The sequence below is a fragment of the Ovis canadensis genome, chromosome 9 (assembly GCF_042477335.2).
Source record: "Ovis canadensis isolate MfBH-ARS-UI-01 breed Bighorn chromosome 9, ARS-UI_OviCan_v2, whole genome shotgun sequence".
Classification (NCBI taxonomy): domain Eukaryota; kingdom Metazoa; phylum Chordata; class Mammalia; order Artiodactyla; family Bovidae; genus Ovis; species Ovis canadensis.
Genome location: NC_091253.1, coordinates 37949482 through 37968001, shown reverse-complemented (window position 1 = coordinate 37968001; position 18520 = coordinate 37949482). Strand labels below are relative to the sequence as shown.

Sequence of the window (18520 nt, the reverse complement as noted above, 5' to 3'; positions counted from 1 at the left end):
CTAATCAGTTTTCCTGTCATGTGATTTTCTAGTTACTTACCCAAAGCAAAGAAATAGAATGTGTGCATTTGACTGTCTGCTTTTGCTTAGAAACTTAGAGATGAGCATCAAACCTTCTCTGTACTTGCATAAGACGTACTGAATGCATGTACTGAATTTTAGGATATTTTCAGTATATATTGACTTAACATGGATATTGCATGACCACATCTCAAAGGATTGGTTTTTTTGTCCCACCAGTAAAATGCATTGGGTTCTGATTACCTTAAAACCCTCATGTTTTGACATATGACGTATTTTGACAGTATTTAAAGAAATGGAGGTGGGAATTCCCTGGCCGTCCAGTGGTTAGGACTTGGCACTTCCACGGTAAGGGGCGCAGGTTCAATCCCTAGCTGGGGAACTAAGGTCTCACATGCTGTACAGCATGACAAAAAATAATAAAGAAAGAAATGGGAGCAAATTAGTACATCAGCTGAGGACAAAGAATGTGTCTAAAACAACAGTAGATAACTTAACAAGTACATGATAACATGAAAGGGTACATCTAATGAAAGTGTCAGCTCTTTTGGAGGATGTAAGCTGAAACTCTTCATCAGTGTACTTGCAAGATCGTCAGAGGGGGTTGTTGAAAGAGCCGTGGAAGTGAACACAGCTGGGAAACCTAAGATGTTGCTAGTGCTGGGTCAGCTAATACAACAGGGCTAATTTAGGTCTCCCTCTGCCCTGGGCATGCGAGGCTCATCCCATTCAGAACTCTAGTTTGAACAATGTTGTGGTTTCTCTTCGGGTGATTCCTCAGCATATCATTTTTAATGAACAGAGTATATATGTTACTGGTACCCACTCTATGCTAGCTCCATGTGAATTCTGAGTGATAATATTAATCATCATAACATTTATTGATCACCTGCTCTTTGCCTGACACTCTTCTAAGAACTTTTCACACATTAATTCATTTAATCCTCATACAGCTCTGTGAAGTAGGTACGGTTATAAGCTCCATCTCACAGCTGAGAAGAACAAACAAAGGTGCTCACCCAAGAGCACCCAGCTAATAAAGTAATAGGACCAGATTTCAAACCCAGGCGGGCTGTCCCCAAGCCCACATTCCTAAACACTAATCCTCACTGCCTGAGTGTCCTTAACCTCTTATCACACCTCCCTGGAGAGCCTGGCTTCATCACTCTCTCGGGGAGGTCCACCTCGATTCCTCACCCCACCTTGCAAGAGCCTCTAGGTTACTTTTGTACTTTGTACAAAACAGATTTGTTATTTGACTCATTGCACAAAATGTTAGTATTTGGCTCTCTCACCACACCTGATTTTAACCTTTGTTTCCACTGGCATTTGTGTAGTGTTTGGCACAGAGCAGGTGTTTGAATTCATGCAACTTGACTTGAGCTGGCTTGACTTGAACACACACAGCTTATCTTCGGAGGAGCTTTCAGTCTACCCAAAAAAGAAGTTTCATCCACATAAAACAACTGAATAATGAGGAAGTTTAAGCTAAAAGAGTATGGTGTATACAGTAAGTGTTAACGGATTCAAAGAAAAGAGATTGATTGTAGGGATTGGGTTGGGTTGAATTTGGTTGGGTTGTATTGGGTTTGGTTGGACTGGATTGGATTGGATTGAGTAGCATTGGATATATATAGCTTCTTCAAAATATGTAGAATCTGTATAGGTAGCCAGAGAAGGAAGAATATTGATCAGAATCCTGACCTGCGGCAGGTGTGAGTGAAATGCTCACATTTAAGGGGGCGGCAAAGTTGTATCAGACAATGTGACTGAAAGAGCCTCCTCTTTGTCACAGATCAACTATGACCTCCTCAGAGGGGCAGAGGGGCTGACCCTGTTCCCTCCTGGGAGCTTCTTTCCACAGTATCTCGTATGTGCGTAGCCCACACAAGACTGCTTTGCACTCTTTACATCTGTCCTGTGTGACTGAGCTCCCTGAGGGCAAGGATTATTTTTTGCCAATATCAAGCATAGTGCCTGGCACAAAGTAATGAAAAAAATTATACCACGTGTGTGCTTAGTTACTCAGTTGTGTCCAACTGTTTGTGACCCCATGGACTGTAGCCCACCAGGCTCCTCTGTCCATGAGGATTCTCCAGGCAAGAATACTAGAGTGGGTAGCCTTTCCCTTCTCCAGGGGATCTTCCCAACCCAGGGATTGAGCCCGGGTCTCCTGCATTGCAGATGGATCTTTTATCATCTGAGCCACCAGAGAAGACAAAAAATAACAATAGCAACAACAATTTACAATCATATAACATTGGTTTATAATAAAATATAAGTATGTATATATATATATATACACACATATATGATAAATAACATTTATTGGATCCTTATGTTCTATTCATTGTTTTGATTATTAACTCAATCTACCTTTGTTGAATATTTTTCTGTTGAAATTCTGTCTGTTGTATTTTGCTATCCTATGAAGGTTATAACTCCTAGGAAATTTTTAATTATGTAGGCCCTATCTGGACATCATCTGCATTTTAATTCTGCAAAAGCCGTTCACAGACAGAAGAGTCTTAGCTCTTAATCTGTGTCAGAGTTACCAAAGCTAGGATTCCCTCAATGGCAGCTTGGCCCAGCTGAAGCGCTAGCATTCAGGACAGTCCATTTGTCCCAGGAAGAAACTAAGAACAGAGATGAAAAGTGAAAGTATCAGTTGCTCAGTCGTGTCTGACTCTTTGAGACCCAATGGACTGTAGCCCACCAGGCTCCTCCGTCCATGGAATTCTCAAGTCAAGAATACTGGAGTGGGTAGCCATTTCCTTCTCTGGAGGATCTTCCTAACCAAGTGATTGAACTCCAGTCTCTTACATTGCGGGCAGGTTCTTTAGCACCTGAGCCACCAGGGAAGCCACAAGAACAAAGCTAGACACCCATTAGTATAGAGTGTCACACACACACACACACACACACACACACACACACACACTCCTCAATTCCAAGCCAAAGGGACTGAGCCTGCTGACATACTCCTTTCCATTCAGAGTCTAAGGTATGTCCAAGTTCACAGAGGCAGCCACTCGTAGCCCAAGCTGTGGGCTGCTGGGTGGGAGAAACAAGTCAGGAGTTGGCGCAGACACATATGCAGACACTGTAACTATAGAGTTTCCAACTTGGACTCAGTCTTCTTTTGCAGGGTAGGGAGGGGATCTTCCGTGTACCAACTCAACCTCTCTAAATATGCCGTCCCAGAATAGTGCAAGTAAAATAATCCGGGCAGTCCAATAAGCATTTCAAGCGGGCAGCAAATGTTTGAGGAATATTTGCTACTAACTTTCAGGAGAAAAGTGCTTTTAGAAAAATGTTCAGACTTAATTGAAAAAGCACATAGCAATCAACTTTTATTCCCAGCTGGCATAAAACTGTCTAACTGTCAGCCAAATTTGGGTTGCCTGAAGACAGACAAGTGACTAATACTAGGGCTGTGTGTGGCCAGGCCCAAGTGTATTTTCTGACCACAAAACCATGTCTGGATTCTCCTTTGTAATTACCACACAGCCTACTATAATTGTAACACTTACATTTACTTCCTGCCTTTGACATGGAATTCAGGGTCCAAGGCTGTACCCTGAGCTAGAGTGAGGTCCTCTGTTATTTGCCTAAAACCTGTGAAATCATCATTGTGTGAAACGTGTGTGTGTGTGTGTGTGTGTGTGTGGCCACATCTGTTAAATATGTAAAGTATATCCTTGTGAAAAATACTCCCACTCCTGCCTTGTTGGATGAAGCACTTCACTGATGAGATGTTTATTGAACACCTACCACTGTATACCAAGGACATTTTGTGTGCGCATGCTTAGTCTCCCAGTCGTGTCAAGCTCTTTGTGACCCATAGACTGCAGCCCACCAGGCTCCTCTGTCCATGGGATTCCCCAGGCAGGAATACTGGAGCAGGTTGCCATTTCCTTCTCCAGGAGGTCTCCCCAACCCAGGGATCAAACCCGTGTCTCCTGAGTCTCCTGCACTGGCTGGTGGATTCTTTACCACTGAGTCACCTGGGAAGCCCAAGGACATTTTAGAATCTGGGAAGGCCTCCTCTGACATCGTAAGCTAAAGAAGACACCCAGGCCTTCTCTACCCCATCTCTCTGTTGTGACTGCACAGCACATCTCTGTAAGTGCTTCTTTCTTGTCTGTCTCCCTCTCTTCTCTTTTCCCCTCCCCTGTTCTCTTCCCAGAAAGCAGGTCAGTGAATAAGTCAGTCAAGTCCCTGCTTTCCTGGAAGAGAACAGGGGAGTGGGGAAGAAGAAGAAGAGAGGGAGACAGAGAAGAAAGAAGCACTTACAGAGACGTGCTGAGCAGTCACAACAGTGTCACGGGGTAGAGAAGGCCTGGGTGTCTTCTTTATTAGCTCACGACGTCAGAGACGGCCTCTCCAAAGGGACAGTATTTAAACTGACATTTTAAAATGACAGGAAGAAGTAGGACAAACAAAGATCAAGAGGAAGAACATTCCAGGCAGGTTAGTATAGAAGTCAAAGATGGGAAGGAGCCTAGCATGTTCCAGAAATAAGACCAGTGTGACCTGAGCACGGTGGGCGAGAAGGGGACTGGTCCGAGGAGCTGGCCATGCAGGCCCCTGTGAGAAGCAGGTCGGAGTGGCGGGGCAGGGGGCGGTGTGCACGTGTAGATGGTGGTCCTTGTTGAAGGAGGGCTTCTAGTTAGGAGGCTTCCGAAGAGGTCTGGGCAGGAAGCCATAGTGGTTTGGACTAAGATGTAGTAGAAATCACAAGAAAAGGCTTGGCTTTGATTTAGGGAATATATTTTAGAACCAGTCACCAGAACTTGCCTGTGGTTTGGGTGTCAGGAATGAAGGGAGAGGAATACAGTTATCAAGAATGATTCCAAAGGTCTGGGCTTGGGGAACCAGGACGGGGGACGACAGATAGGAGGATCCAGCTGTTCACTGACGGTCACAGCTGGCCAACCGTGAACCCCCATCTTGGGGATCCAATCAGTGCCCTCGCCAAGCCCCTCACCTTGCGTCACTGGGAAATATTCGCAGACCTTTGGAAACCCTTGCTTGTTTACTTCATTACTACCACAGCATTTTTTGTGTCTTCTCCTTTTGGTTTTTATTTTATGACATTAAAAAAAAATCCTATTCAAGTTACTAAATCAACCCTGATGCATCCCTCATGGGTACTCTATAAATGTTAGTTCATACCCAGGTTTCCCTCCTCAGCACTTCATTTGGGTGCCCTGGGCCTGGGCATGGATGTTGGGTGTGGGTCTGAGATCTGCCCATCTGATCGGAAGCTAACAGCTGGCACATATGCTTCTGACAACACGCCTTGTTTATGTACATGGACTGTGACTCATCATCTTGTCTTTCTCTTTTTAATCTGAAAATTTTTTTGAGCTCTCTTGAGTAACAGACTGATTTAATCCACTTATTTCTTTATTATAATGCTGACATTTTCTACTTTTGTCTTAAAAATATTGTGGGGCTTCAGTTTTCTTGTCTCTACAGTGGGAATAGCAGTAGAGTTGTTGTTCATGGGTGTTTGGTGAGGATTAAGTGAAATAATGTATATAAAGTGCTGAGCACAGTAGCTGTATGTAACAGTCAATAAACTTGAGGTATTATTATTAATAAAATAATTATCTGGGGGAGGGAGGGGTGGCTTCCAGAACCTACCCACTGGTTTTAGTATTCCAGTTAACCACACCAAGAAAATAGAGCCATGTGTTGATTTACTAACTCCCTGCATGACTTTGGACAAAACCTGTAATGTCTTTGGATCTCCGTTTTCTCAAGTAAATGAGGGAATCCTTCTTCTCTCATTTAGAAACGTTATTTGAGGTTCAAAATTAAACCTCAATTTAAAAACTTTTGTGATTCTAGTAGACAATCTATTTTTTCTCTCCAATCTTCCTTTCAGTGGGCTTATCAAAAGTTGTGTCTTTTTGTGTAGATCAGTGTGTGTGTATGTGTGTTAGTTGCTCGGTCATGTCCAACTCTTTGTGACCCCGTGGACTGTAGCCTGCCAGGCTCCTCTGTCCGTGGGATTCTCCAGGCAAGAATACTGGAGTGGGTTGCCATTCCCTTCTCCAGGACATCTTCCCGACCCAGGGATCGAACCCAGGTCTCCTACATTGCCAGCAGATTCTTTACTGTCTGAGATTAGTGTAAGTGATACTTATTGCCAGATGTGACCTTTTGTTCAGCACATTGTAGAATCCCAACGTTGATATCACTTTCTATAAATACAGATTTCGGGTGAGGAAATGTTCTAGCTCAAGAGAAGTTTAGCTCTTGAGGCTCTTTCTCTTTTTTGACTCTCAGTCCATGGGCTATTACTCACTGTTGGCATTCTTCCGCACCTTCTTCTTTCATGATCAGTGCTGTTGATAGCCACCTACAGCTTCTGAGTTCCCTGCTCAGCCTTCCCTGGTGGTTAGTATTGCATCTGAGTTGTGCTTTCTTGCTTCCTCTACCTTTTGAAATTTAAAAATAGAAAGAAAAAGAGAACCTGCAGTCTTTCACATTGTCTGAACTCTGTGATTCACCCAACAGATTTTCTGGTGAGTTCCACAGTATAACATCTATTAGTCAGAAATGTGCTATCTGTTCAGAGTAAGCCCTGTAAGAAATGGACAAAGCGATGCTTTTATTTTGACTGTCAAATGCATAATCCGAAAGGGACTCCAGCAGCCCCCAGAGGAGGCTTTGGAAAGTAAATCAAGGAATCAGAACAGCTCCCAATCCTGCCCCTTGACTTTTCTCCTTACCTGCCCAGCTTTCTTGAGACAACCTGAAGAATCGCTGGGTCTATAATAGGCCTCTTTTAAAAGTCTGACTCTTGTGCTCTTAATACTAATGATAGGTCCTGGTAAGCACAGAAACCCTTCATAAATCTAAGGAAAATTATTTCAGAAGCCCCAGTTCATATCACAGCAAGCATACTAAACTTTGGCAACATCACATTCAATATAATTTTATTGCTGGCAACATTTTTGAACATATTTTTATCCATACAGCTTTGGTTTGGAAAAAGTTTGGCTCCAAATAAGTGATTTAGCCCATAATTGGCTATTAATTTCTCAGCAATTATCTCCGCATACTTGGGAGTTATTAAATTAATACTGAAATCCAGCCTACATATTGCTCTCAAATGAAATATTTTTGATGACCAAATCAACTGTTAATGAAGTTAACCCAACATTACATTTTGTAGACCTTTAAAACTGATTAATTTCAGTTTTTTGTAGTAATCCTGTTTTGAATGCAATATGTGGTTTTCAAGGTCTCAGACATTTTTATAGCCTCTTGAAAAGCTGAGAGGCGCCAGGCACTGTACCTTAACCACCAGTGGTTAAAAGAAAATGTTCCGTCCAGGAAGTCCTAAGCTCTGAGGGCGTCCCTCTTGCCTTCTTCAAGGAGTAAGAGCTGTTTGGGGGACATCTCTCTAAGAAGATAAAATAAGCTGGCGTATAAATAGCACTAGTCACTAAAGCAAAGAGAAACGCCCCCCCCCCCCCCAGAAAAACCAGAGTAATTGGGGGCAGAATGCCTGGGTTTCAGCCATGAGTTCACTGGGTGACTTCAAGCAGGTGCTCTGCAGCCCTCTCCTGTCCCCAGGGGTGCTTTTCCAGCAGACACTTTATCTGGCAGAAGGGGAAGGCCAGGGCCCACAGTTCTAGGAACTAAAAGTTGTGCAGAACCATCTCAGCTTAAGAAAAGGGTTTCCCTCAAACGTTGAAAGCAAGGCATTTTTTAACATCTATTATTTTCCCAGAATGAAAGGAGGAAAGGAAGGGGAAAAGGAGAAAAGGAGGAAGAAGGACTACAGTGTCACACTTGTGTTTAAAACACTACTGATCTTTGATTTCTGTGCAAAATGACAAGTTCCCTTCTCCAAAAAGAAAGGCTTTCATGTGAGATTCTGTCAGTACCCCCATTCAAATGTCACGTATTACCTAGTTTCCCTTGCTGAAGGGCAAGGACCATGAAAAGTACATACATTTCAGAATCAAATACGTTACATTCAGAGCCAACCCTACCACGCATTTGCTCAGCAGTTCCCAAAGTGTGGGCCAGGAGCCCGCTGGGTACTCGGGGATCCTTTCAGGGTACCCATGAGCTCAACACTATCTTCATAATAATACTAAGATGTCATGTGCCCTTTTCACCCTCTTTCTTTTCATAAGTGAATTTTTCCCAAGGCTACGTGATGCAATATCACAACAGACTAGATGCATACACAGATATCAAAGCCCAACTGTCTTCTATTAAGTCACATATTAAAGATATGTTCAAAAATATCTTATCTCTAACTTTTTTGTTGCCCTGGGAAATATAATTATTTTAAATTTTTTTAGATATCATTTATGTTAGCTTGTCACGTGGTTATTATTTTTAAATGAATTAATAAATATGTATTTTAAAATTCCTCAGTCTTAATAGTGTCTAACGTGGCAAATTGTGATAAACATAACCTAAAGTGTATTGGCATCCTCAATAATTTCTAAAAGTACAGAAGGGTTCTAAGCTCAAAATTTGAGAATCCTTGTACTATCCAACAGTAATTACCACTTATTGAATGTGTCTTTGTGCCAGGAGCTGTGCAGAGCACACGGACTTCTTCACCTCTTAATCTTTGCAATAAAGTTATAAAGTAGAGAAGTTAAAAAACAAAGACCTTGCTAGCCCGAGGTCTCACAGCTGGAAGTGACAAAGATAATCAAGTCCTTCTGACTCCAAAGCCACATTCCTGATGACTGAACAGTCCTCCCCCACAGAATCATTCTCGGTGACTCTGAAAAAGTTATTTCACTGCTCCAAGTTTATTTCCTTACCAAACATGGGCAGAGCCCCCACCTCCCCCTGCAAAAGAGTTAATATGCATCCCAGCGCCTAGCACAGGGGTGCACACCAAAGAGACCCTGAAAATCTGTCAGCCTTCTTCCTCCCATCCCTTCCTGTCCTTGGCATGTTAGAGCAACAAGACTCACCAGCTTCCGTTTTCCCCTCTAGATGGTCTTCAACCAGACAGAGAGGCTGACAGCACAGAAGGAGTTGATGAAGATATGATTGTGACTCAAAGTCAGACCAACTTCATCTGCCCCATTACACAGGTACTGTAAGCACTTTGCTTCATGGAGGCAAAAAGTTCCCATTTGCTTTCTGACTTTATTTCCTGTCTGGAGTTGACGAGGGAGGAAAGGAAAGTGATGAGGGTCCAGGAGGAGACCTGGGAAAGAGTTTGCAGTCCATGATGTCCTTAGGGATCTACGAGTATATTCCTGCCCCACTGGCGAGGTGCCATTGAGGCCTCTGGTCTCCCTGCATTTTCTCTGCATTTTCTCCCTGCATTTATGGCCCTCTGCCCTGAGTTACATAGAGCCACGAGATGGGGAGGTTAAACCTCGGAAGCCCCAGGTCTAGGTGAAAGCAGTGCCAAATAATTGGTGACTTGAAGAAGTTACTGGAAGCTGGTCATCATCATTCCTGAAAGTCTAATGTCTTCTTGATTACAGTTGGAAATGAAGAAACCAGTGAAAAATAAAGTGTGTGGCCACACCTATGAAGAGGAAGCCATTGTTCGCATGATTGAGTCCAAGCACAAGCGGAAGAAAAAGGCCTGGTGAGTTGCTATAGGAAGGGAAGTGGCCCTTCCCAGGGGTGGTCAGTCCCAGGCAGTGCATTCATGCTGGAGGGAAAGCTGCTTAAACCTCCCCTGAAGTCCATTCACCCAGAGGGATAGTATAAACATGGAAGCCGGTTTTCAGGAAACACAACACGTGAGGGGAAAAATTAGTAATCTGTTCGGGAAGAAGCTGAAGGAGCTTCAAACATACCTTCAAAATACAAGAAAAGGGAGTTGGATGTAATTCTCATCGTTAGATAACAGGAATTTTTATAAATTTGTGTGTGCTATGCATGCTAAGTCGCTTCAGTCATGTCCGACTCTCTGTGACCCTATGGGCCTCAATGTGCCAGGCTCCTCTGTCCTTGGGGTTCTCCAGGCAAGAATACTGGAGTGGGTTGCCATGCCCTCCTCCAGGGGGTCTTCCCGACCCCAGGATTGAATCCATGTCTCTTACATCTCCTGCATTGGCAGGCGGGTTCTTTACTACTAGCACCGCTTGGAAAGCCCTGTGTGTGCTGTGGCCTGAAAGAAATAAAGGAGAACTGTGATTCTGAGAGATTTCTTTTCCCCTTTCTATATGTCTGAACTCAAATAAGAAGGAATGGTTTAAAAAAATTTTTTTTTGCATTCTGCAATACAGATAGTTTGCTTAAGTATTAAGTTGTCATTCTAAGAATTCATACCCGCTGGTCTTTTTTTTGTTTTTCGGCTGTGCCTCGTGGCAGGCAGGATCTTAGTTCCCAGACCCCATGCCACCTGCTGTGGACGTGGGATGTCTTGGCCACTGGGCTACCAGAGAAGTCTTGGCTTCTGTTGGTCTTGATAGTCAAGATGTGATTGTCCGGGAAAAGCTTTCATATCTTTAATTACATAAATAACTTCACGAACAGTTTAAGTAAATTCATGGGTGACTTCAATGAGAAATTTTCTTTTTAATTGGAAAGTTTAGAGAATCTTTTACATATATATATATGCATGTATGTATGTATGTATGTATTTTTTTAACCCCTTTCACACACACACACACACACACACAGCTCTGTTCCTGCAATGACACAGAAGCCTGAGTTGGCTAGCCTGGCTGTGACTTGGTTGGCATTTCTCCTGCTCTTATCACAGATTTGTTGAAGGAATGGAATCGCAGGTGTGACCAGTTCTCAATGGACCTTTGATAACAGTCCCTTTGATGTGTGGCTTTGCTTCTCCATCATCCAGAAATTTGCTGTTCCAGACCTAAATTGGAATTCCCCACCACTCCTCATCTGGGTGTGGACTTAGAGATAGGGCATTTGTGACTGTAGATATCTTAATGGTTATTCAATCAAGTTATTTGCCCTATTTATTCTAGAAAGCCTGCCTAATGGTTACAAAATCGAGATTGTCTGAGTACATTTTTGTCTGTTTTGACTTTCCACCTTACAGTTGAGACGTCCCATTTCCCTAGGGAACCTTCCATTTTCCCTGTGAGTGTAATTTTCTTTGTTTTTGGATGTCTAAGCCTTCCGTGTCTCCTTTTTTTTTTTTTCCTATGTTTATTGTCTGAAAAGCAAAATTTTAATTTGTTAACATAACTGCTAAGAATAGGCATTCCCAGATAGTTCTGTTTCACAGCTCTTCTTCCTTAAAGTTTGTGATATTCTCCTCAAGTCAGATTCAGAAAGGACAGGCACTGATAACAAAGCACATTTTTCCCAAGTCCCAGGAGGGATGGGAGCAACTCCAGAACAGGCTTGCACTGAAACACATCTTCTTGATTACATACTTTGACTTTCTAATGTCCTTTGCCTTTTCTGAATTGTAAATGACGTTTGGAAGCACTTGAGCAACACCCGGCGTTTGGAAAGTGTGGGTATTTTCCTGCCATGCTTTTCTATAAGTTGGACGCAGATTCCATGAACACTGCAGATCCTCATAGCTTAGTAATACAATGAAGTCCAAGTGGAGGACGTCTGGAAGGTTTACAGCAAAGGTAGTATTTCTGCTGGGCCTTGAAAAATGAAAAGCATTTCAGAGAAGGGTGAAGAAGAGTCTTTCCAGCCAAGAGGCTCACCACATTCAGAGTCTGTTCCACTTGGGGAATAGTAGATACAGGTGCAATTATTGTTTGTTAGAGGGTGATGGGAAGGATGCTCTGGGCTCTAGTAAGAGGGAAGTGGTGTATGTAAATTCTCTCTGTTCTGTGCTCATCGCAGAGGATGTTAAATGTTATGATTTCATTAGTTTCCTCATCTATAAATTGATGGTCATAGCTGTAAAGTGCCTCAGTGGTATGCTTGAAATTTGGATAAGATATACAGAAAGCACTGAGAGCACCTGTCACGTGCTAAGTAAACATTATCCCGTCCTCCTTGTCTTTCTTGCCATCATTGTTCTGTAGGGTTTTGAGGGAATATGCGAGTCAACCTGAGTTTTAGGAAGTTACTCCAGTAGCAATTTAAGGGATGAATGAACAAAGGCCTGAAGTGAAGATGTCAGTTAGGATGCTGTGGTAGTAGTTAAGTGATAGATCATGAGAGCCAGGATTGAGACCAGAGTCATAGGTGGAAGGGCATTTAGGAGAAGATGACTGTGGAGGTACGATGGGCAGAAAACAAAAGCTGGAGGGAGCAAGTGGAAGAATGACTGACATGCCTAAACGGGGTGTCTTAGAAGGATGGTGATGTCATTAGCCAATGGAGAGGCTGTAAGAAGAGTTTAGGAAGGACGATCAGAGGGTCATGCTAAGTTTGAGGTCCCTAGCAATACAGCTGTTTGGAAGTATCCAGAAGATGTAGAAAATGTGGGTGTTTGACCTCAGGAGAAGCTCTGAGTGGGATGTTGATTGACAGGTTATTGATACAGAAGAGTCAGACCCACACATCTGCCAGGTGCAGCTCTGGACCAGATGTGACAGGCAACCAAGAGCCCCAAGGATGGGGCCTTGGCCTGGGTCTGAGCAGTGTGAAGCCAGGATGCAGCTCTGCTCTGCTTACTGTGTCCCCAGAGCACCTGATGGAGGCCCGCCAAAACAGCATTCTGCCATTCTGAAAGGGCAGTCAGAGGAAGAAGATTCCAACAAAGCAGTCTGAGACGCAGCTGGGAGAGAGGGGAAGCGAGACTAGAGTTGAGCTTCCCAGGAGCCAGTGGGGGGCGGGGTTGACAGGGCCTTGAGGATGAGCTACACTGCATTGGCAGCAGGCTGGAATCCAGAGCCTGTTCAAAACCTACCCCAGAGGTTCCTGATGAAGTATGAATTAGTGTCATCTCCCAGGACGCATGTTTGAGCGATGAGCACATGTGGGTTCCCTTTGTTTGAAAATGTCCGTGACACATCCGGTTTGAGAAATCCCAGTTTCTCCGTTCTTCCTCCTTGCTGGTTCTGACTCTGATTTGTTAGACAGGAGTCCCAGGCAAACTGTGTTACTAGCTCTGACTCCTTTTCCTGTCCGTGAGGCCTCCTGACACATCTCTCTGCATAGGCTTAAGTCAGAATAAAACGGCTGAGACTTTAGCCCTAACTAACTACAGTTAGTTAAAATAATTTCCTAAAGCAGGTCTCTGAATAATCAGTCTGTTTATTATCTTACTAATAAAACTGCCTTATGATTTTCATATGTATAAGATACTTCCAGTTATCCATAGTCATTTCTTTTTCTTTGCTTTCTGGTTTAAGAACAGAGACTGTATTAGCAAACAGTCACATTTAAGAGTGTGGAGAGGACAGTTAGGTTGAACAGAAATGTGTTGTTGAGTAGCGGAACTCCAGCAATGTGCTTAGAGGCCCTATTTCAACCATGAACCAACCATTGGCCTCTCAGAGTCTCAGTTTCTTCATCTGTAAAATGAAAAGAGCAACATTTCACAGTATTTCAGGATCAAAGGAACAGTGGGGAATTCAAGTCTAGGTCTGCACCAGCATATTTCTTGGCAGTGGAGAAGCAAACCACTTAGAAGAATGCTCTTTTTTGGCCTGCAGAGTGCTGAACAAATAGCAGCCGGGTTACTGAGGTCGAGACTGTTCATGTTTGTATTACTTACCTCACTGCTTAGTGACACATCATTTCAGACGCAGAGGATGTAGGCTTGAGTTACCCTCTGGGTTTAGGTATGATGAGAATCCATCCTGCTCAGATTTCCAGACCTGCTTTCTGGAGCTGGGTGGACCCTGGAATGCTTGGGCCCAAATCCAGGAGCTCGTAAGACCCAGAATCCTGTACGTTTGTGCTAATGCTGAGGCCAAGGTTCCCCACGGTCTCTGGGACCCCTGAGACCCAGGTCCCTTTGTTCAGTCGACACACGCTTGTCCGCTGCTGCGCTGGAATGTTCTGCCCTGTCAGTGACCTGAGTTCAGGACCCAGCGTCTCCTCCCAGGCCTGTAGGCTTGACTCCTGCACAGCGATGACGCGAGGGCTTAAGACTGGTGTGGCCACACCTATCTAGCTCACCAGGGTGTCGTGGGGATGGATGCACTATGCTTACAGAGTGTTCTCTCTCCAGAGGAGGAGTACCTTGATTCAGTATCTTGTCATTATGAACCTTGTCTTTTCCTCTTCAGTTTAGAAACTAGTGTGTGTTTATTTGAGACAGGGTGAGAAACAAGGTTCTCCTGTATCAACCTCTCCTCCAAGAAGCCTTCCCAGAACCCTCATTCTTGCTGCACAAAGTGCCCTGTCCCCATGCTCCCACGGCGCCTCTGCGCTGTGGCATGTCGGCCTCCCACCAGCACTGTAGGTGGGGCTGGCTCTGCTCCACAAGGTTCTTGAGAACAGAAATAATGTCCTAGAGCAGCAACCAGCTTACTGAGCACCTGAGTGGATGCCTGGACCCTTGTCACGTGGCGTCCCACTCATTTCTCATGACAGCCCTATATGCTCCACCTTCTTAGAGGAAGAACCTGAGGCCCATTACTGATGTCACTTGCCCAGAGTGTCACAGCCAGGAGGCTGGAGCCCAGCTCTCATTTACTCCTGAGCCTATATTTGTGTCTCTAGGCCGTCTGGCTCCCCTTGAGAGGATTTTTGGGTTAATGCCTCTGTCCCCCGAGTTAATCCCCTAAATGAGCCCAGACCTCTTTGTCTGACACGGGTAGCCCTGGGGTGATGTGCAGCCAGCTCTGCAGCGGTGTGGTTAATCCAATCACACATTCTCAGAATGCTCTCATTTACTGACTAAAACCACTGATGTCATCAGGAAGTCCTCCCCACCTCACTCTCCACTTCCCTAAAACAGCTTATTCACTGTCTGGCTATTGGTGTTAAAGACTTTGTCCTGGGGAGGGGAGGCGGGGGTGGGGGTTGGGGGAGACTCCAGCCAGGCAGGGCAGTCAGAGCAGATGAGCAGATGGGTTGATAAGCATCAGCTTGAGGGTCATCTCAGCCACTGAGTTCAAGCTGGATCTCCATGTCTCAGAAGATCAAGTGGTGAGAAACGCCTTTTCCAAAGTCAGGAAAGCATCTTTTCATAATCTCAGCTTATTGACTTTCATGCTGAAAGAAAAAACTCACTCTGAGACCTCAGGGTGTTTTAAACCAGTGTAAAGCTCTTCTCAAGCACCTCCAAGCCTCCCCCTGACACGAAGCCAAGTCATCATATCTGGTCCAGTCACCCCCATCCTCTTTCACATGGTTACCTTTCTAGCCTCACATTTTAACACAAGTACCTGACCATACAGGACCCATTTCAGTAAATATAAATATTGTTAGCAAGCGTATTATTCATTACACTGATTCATGCTCTTCTCATAGAAAGATGCCTTGGTCCAGAAATCAAGACCAAGAAAGAGTTTCTCTTCTGTGTTACACAGTTGAGCCCTCTACTACTGGACAGATTAGACCTCGCATGATCAGCTTTCTTCCCCTCCTGGTTTATAGCTTTTGTCTTGTTTTTGTTATTTTTGATCTGTGCTTTTTGGAGGGTTGTCTCAGATCACTGGGCCAGAGCGCTGTGTGGGGCAGGAACCTGTATTTGTATTTTACAGCTGGATGCTTCGAACCCTTCATAGGGCCACTCGCATAAGAGGGTCAAATGAGTGCACGAATGCGCACATGTCTGTGTTGGAGGTGTGCAGGCTATAGGCAGTGAAGGGAATGACCGCTACTGAGCACTGTGTTGCCTGGAGCCCTGTGAAGCTGGGATTCTGCGCCTTCTGTAAATCTGAGGATGCAGAGGCTCCAAAAGTCAAAGTGAGCTGCCGGTGGTCTCATAACAAGCAAGTAGGCGGTAGAGACCTAGGTTGGCTTTGACTTCAAAACTGGGTGCTCTACTCTACCCAAGTCTGGCTCATGTTGAGAAGAAATCAGGTGACTTCATCCAGCCCACTGCCTTCAGAGGAGACCACATCTAAACAGAACCATGACTCACCCACTGATTTCTTCAGCCGCAGCTCTTCCCCTGAGTCTCCATCGGCCCACTCAGCCTCTCCACTGAGGACTGGTGGGCATTTCAGAGAGAATATGTAGCAGCCAGGACTCCTGCCTGATTCCATCCCAACCTAGTTTTCCAGTTGTTTCCATGGAGATAAAGGGTACCACCAAGGCCCTTCAGCTCTGGCCAAACTCTGAACAAAGCTCAGCTCTTTGCTTTACCCTCCACATCGGTCCTTCAGCAAGCCCCCTGGGTTCTACTTCCGGCTGTATCTGGAAGCTGTGCCCTCATCCAAGCTGCCCTTTCTCTCCAGCTGCTGCATGACCCCCTCACTTCCCTGCTTCCTCTCCGCCTGTGTCCGCATTAAACAGCCAGAGTCATGTTTTCTAAATCTAAGCTAAATTTCATCCCTCCCCTCCAGGATTTTCATATTTAAAATAAAATCCAAAGTCCCACACACTTCCAGTCGAATCTCCAAATGCCCTCCCTCTTGCCCTGGGCATTCCAGCTACATTGACCTTGCTCTTATACCAAGCAGCTGCCTCCTCAACTTCTACACATGCCGCTGCCCCAGCCCCAGCCACATGCAGCCTTTGTTCTATTAATAGATAAGCCCTCCCAGCTAGCCATGCTTGACCCCTGCTAGATAAGCCCCTCAGCTCACACTCTCTCCCTTGACCCTGCTTTTTTAGCCATTGTGGCACTTAAAGACGCTATGCAGCGGGTTAGCAATGGTTTCTCTCCTCCACTGGAAAGTGAGTGCCGTGAAGTGGGCATTGCCCCAGCCCCAGGTAGGTAGGCACTCTGAACTAGTGAATGAGTGCACATCAGTCCTGAGTTTTTAAATGTACCCCCTTTTTGGTAAAATTTCCAGACTTAAATACTACTCAGCCATAAAAAAAAGAATGAAATTTTGCCATTTACATCAACGTGGATGAACTTGGAGGGTAATTCTGCTAAGAATGAAATTTTGCCATTTTCATCAACGTGGATGAACTTGGAGGGTAATTCTGCTAAGAATGAAATTTTGCCATTTACATCAACGTGGATGAACTTGGAGGGTAATTCTGCTAAGAATGAAATTTTGCCATTTTCATCAACGTGGATGAACTTGGAGGGTAATTCTGCTAAGAATGAAATTTTGCCATTTTCATCAACGTGGATGAACTTGGAGGGTAATTCTGCTAAGAATGAAATTTTGCCATTTTCATCAACGTGGATGAACTTGGAGGGTAATTCTGCTAAGAATGAAATTTTGCCATTTTCATCAACGTGGATGAACTTGGAGGGTAATTCTGCTAAGAATGAAATTTTGCCATTTTCATCAACGTGGATGAACTTGGAGGGTAATTCTGCTAAGAATGAAATTTTGCCATTTTCATCAACGTGGATGAACTTGGAGGGTAATTCTGCTAAGAATGAAATTTTGCCATTTTCATCAACGTGGATGAACTTGGAGGGTAATTCTGCTAAGAATGAAATTTTGCCATTTTCATCAACGTGGATGAACTTGGAGGGTAATTCTGCTAAGAATGAAATTTTGCCATTTTCATCAACGTGGATGAACTTGGAGGGTAACTCTGCTAAGAGTGAAATTAGTCAGACAGAGAAAGACAAACACTGCATGATATCATTATCTGTGGAATCTAAAAATAGAACAAACTAGTGAATAAAACAAAGAAGAAGCAAACTCACAGAGAGGACAAACCAGTGGTTACCAGTTGTGGGGGCTGGCATGATAGGGGTTGGAGGAAAAAAGGTGGCGGGGAGGGGTTATTATGGGATTATGAGAAATCATCTGTGTGAAACTTTTGACAATTGTAAAACCCTATAGAATTGAAAGAATTTTTCATTCAGTTTTTTTTTTAAGTGTGCACTTACATTTTTGCACGGAGAGAAGTTGATTCTGAAGGCATTAAGGTGAAGCGGCCTGACTTGATTTTTCTCCTCTGTCACAGTTGCCCGAAAATTGGCTGTAGCCACACAGACATGAGAATGTCGGACCTCATCCAGGATGAGGCGCTGAGAAGAGCGATTGAGAGCCACAACAAGAAGAGACGTCGCCAGTCCAACTAAGAAACCCCCCTGCCTGCAGGGAACTCCGCAGCCTACCTCCTACCCCAGCCATCCGTAGAGAGTGATGCTTGTCAAAGCACTTTGACTGGCTGCATAGCATACTTTGGGGTAAATTTGAAGGTTTTAGTGTATTTGAAAGCATTTTTCTATGTTTCAATAAGCATTCAAGTCTATTATATTGTTTATTTTTAAGTGTTCTCTAATTTTAAATAAAACTTTGATTATCTGTGTATGTGTGCCTCCTGAGGTGTAAATGGTTCCAGTGGTATAGGCTGGGTGGTGGCCTATAATCCTTCAGACTGTTTTTTATTATAGTTTTAACAAACTATAGTTTGTTAACTATAACTATAGTTTTTATATATATAAACTATATAATATATAACTATATAGTATATAACTATATATATACTATATATAGTATATAGCTATAGTTTTTATTATAGTTTTAACAAACAAGCAAACAAAAAAAAAATG

The 18520-nt window shown here is 43.9% G+C and overlaps 1 protein-coding gene across 4 annotated transcripts in view; it reads left to right on the top strand.

The window, feature by feature from the left end:
* The window catches only part of NSMCE2 (NSE2 (MMS21) homolog, SMC5-SMC6 complex SUMO ligase), a 233021-nt gene extending 214743 nt beyond the window's left edge, over nucleotides 1-18278 (top strand). For all 4 annotated transcript variants that reach the window (XM_069599891.1, XM_069599888.1, XM_069599886.1 and 1 more), the window contains 3 exons: nucleotides 9013-9113; nucleotides 9516-9622; nucleotides 17929-18278. In XM_069599891.1, coding sequence (XP_069455992.1) covers nucleotides 9013-9113; nucleotides 9516-9622; nucleotides 17929-18046 — 326 coding nt within the window. In that variant the 3' untranslated portion in view covers nucleotides 18047-18278. The remainder of the gene's footprint in view (nucleotides 1-9012; nucleotides 9114-9515; nucleotides 9623-17928) is intronic.
* The last annotated feature ends 242 nt before the right edge of the window (nucleotides 18279-18520 follow it).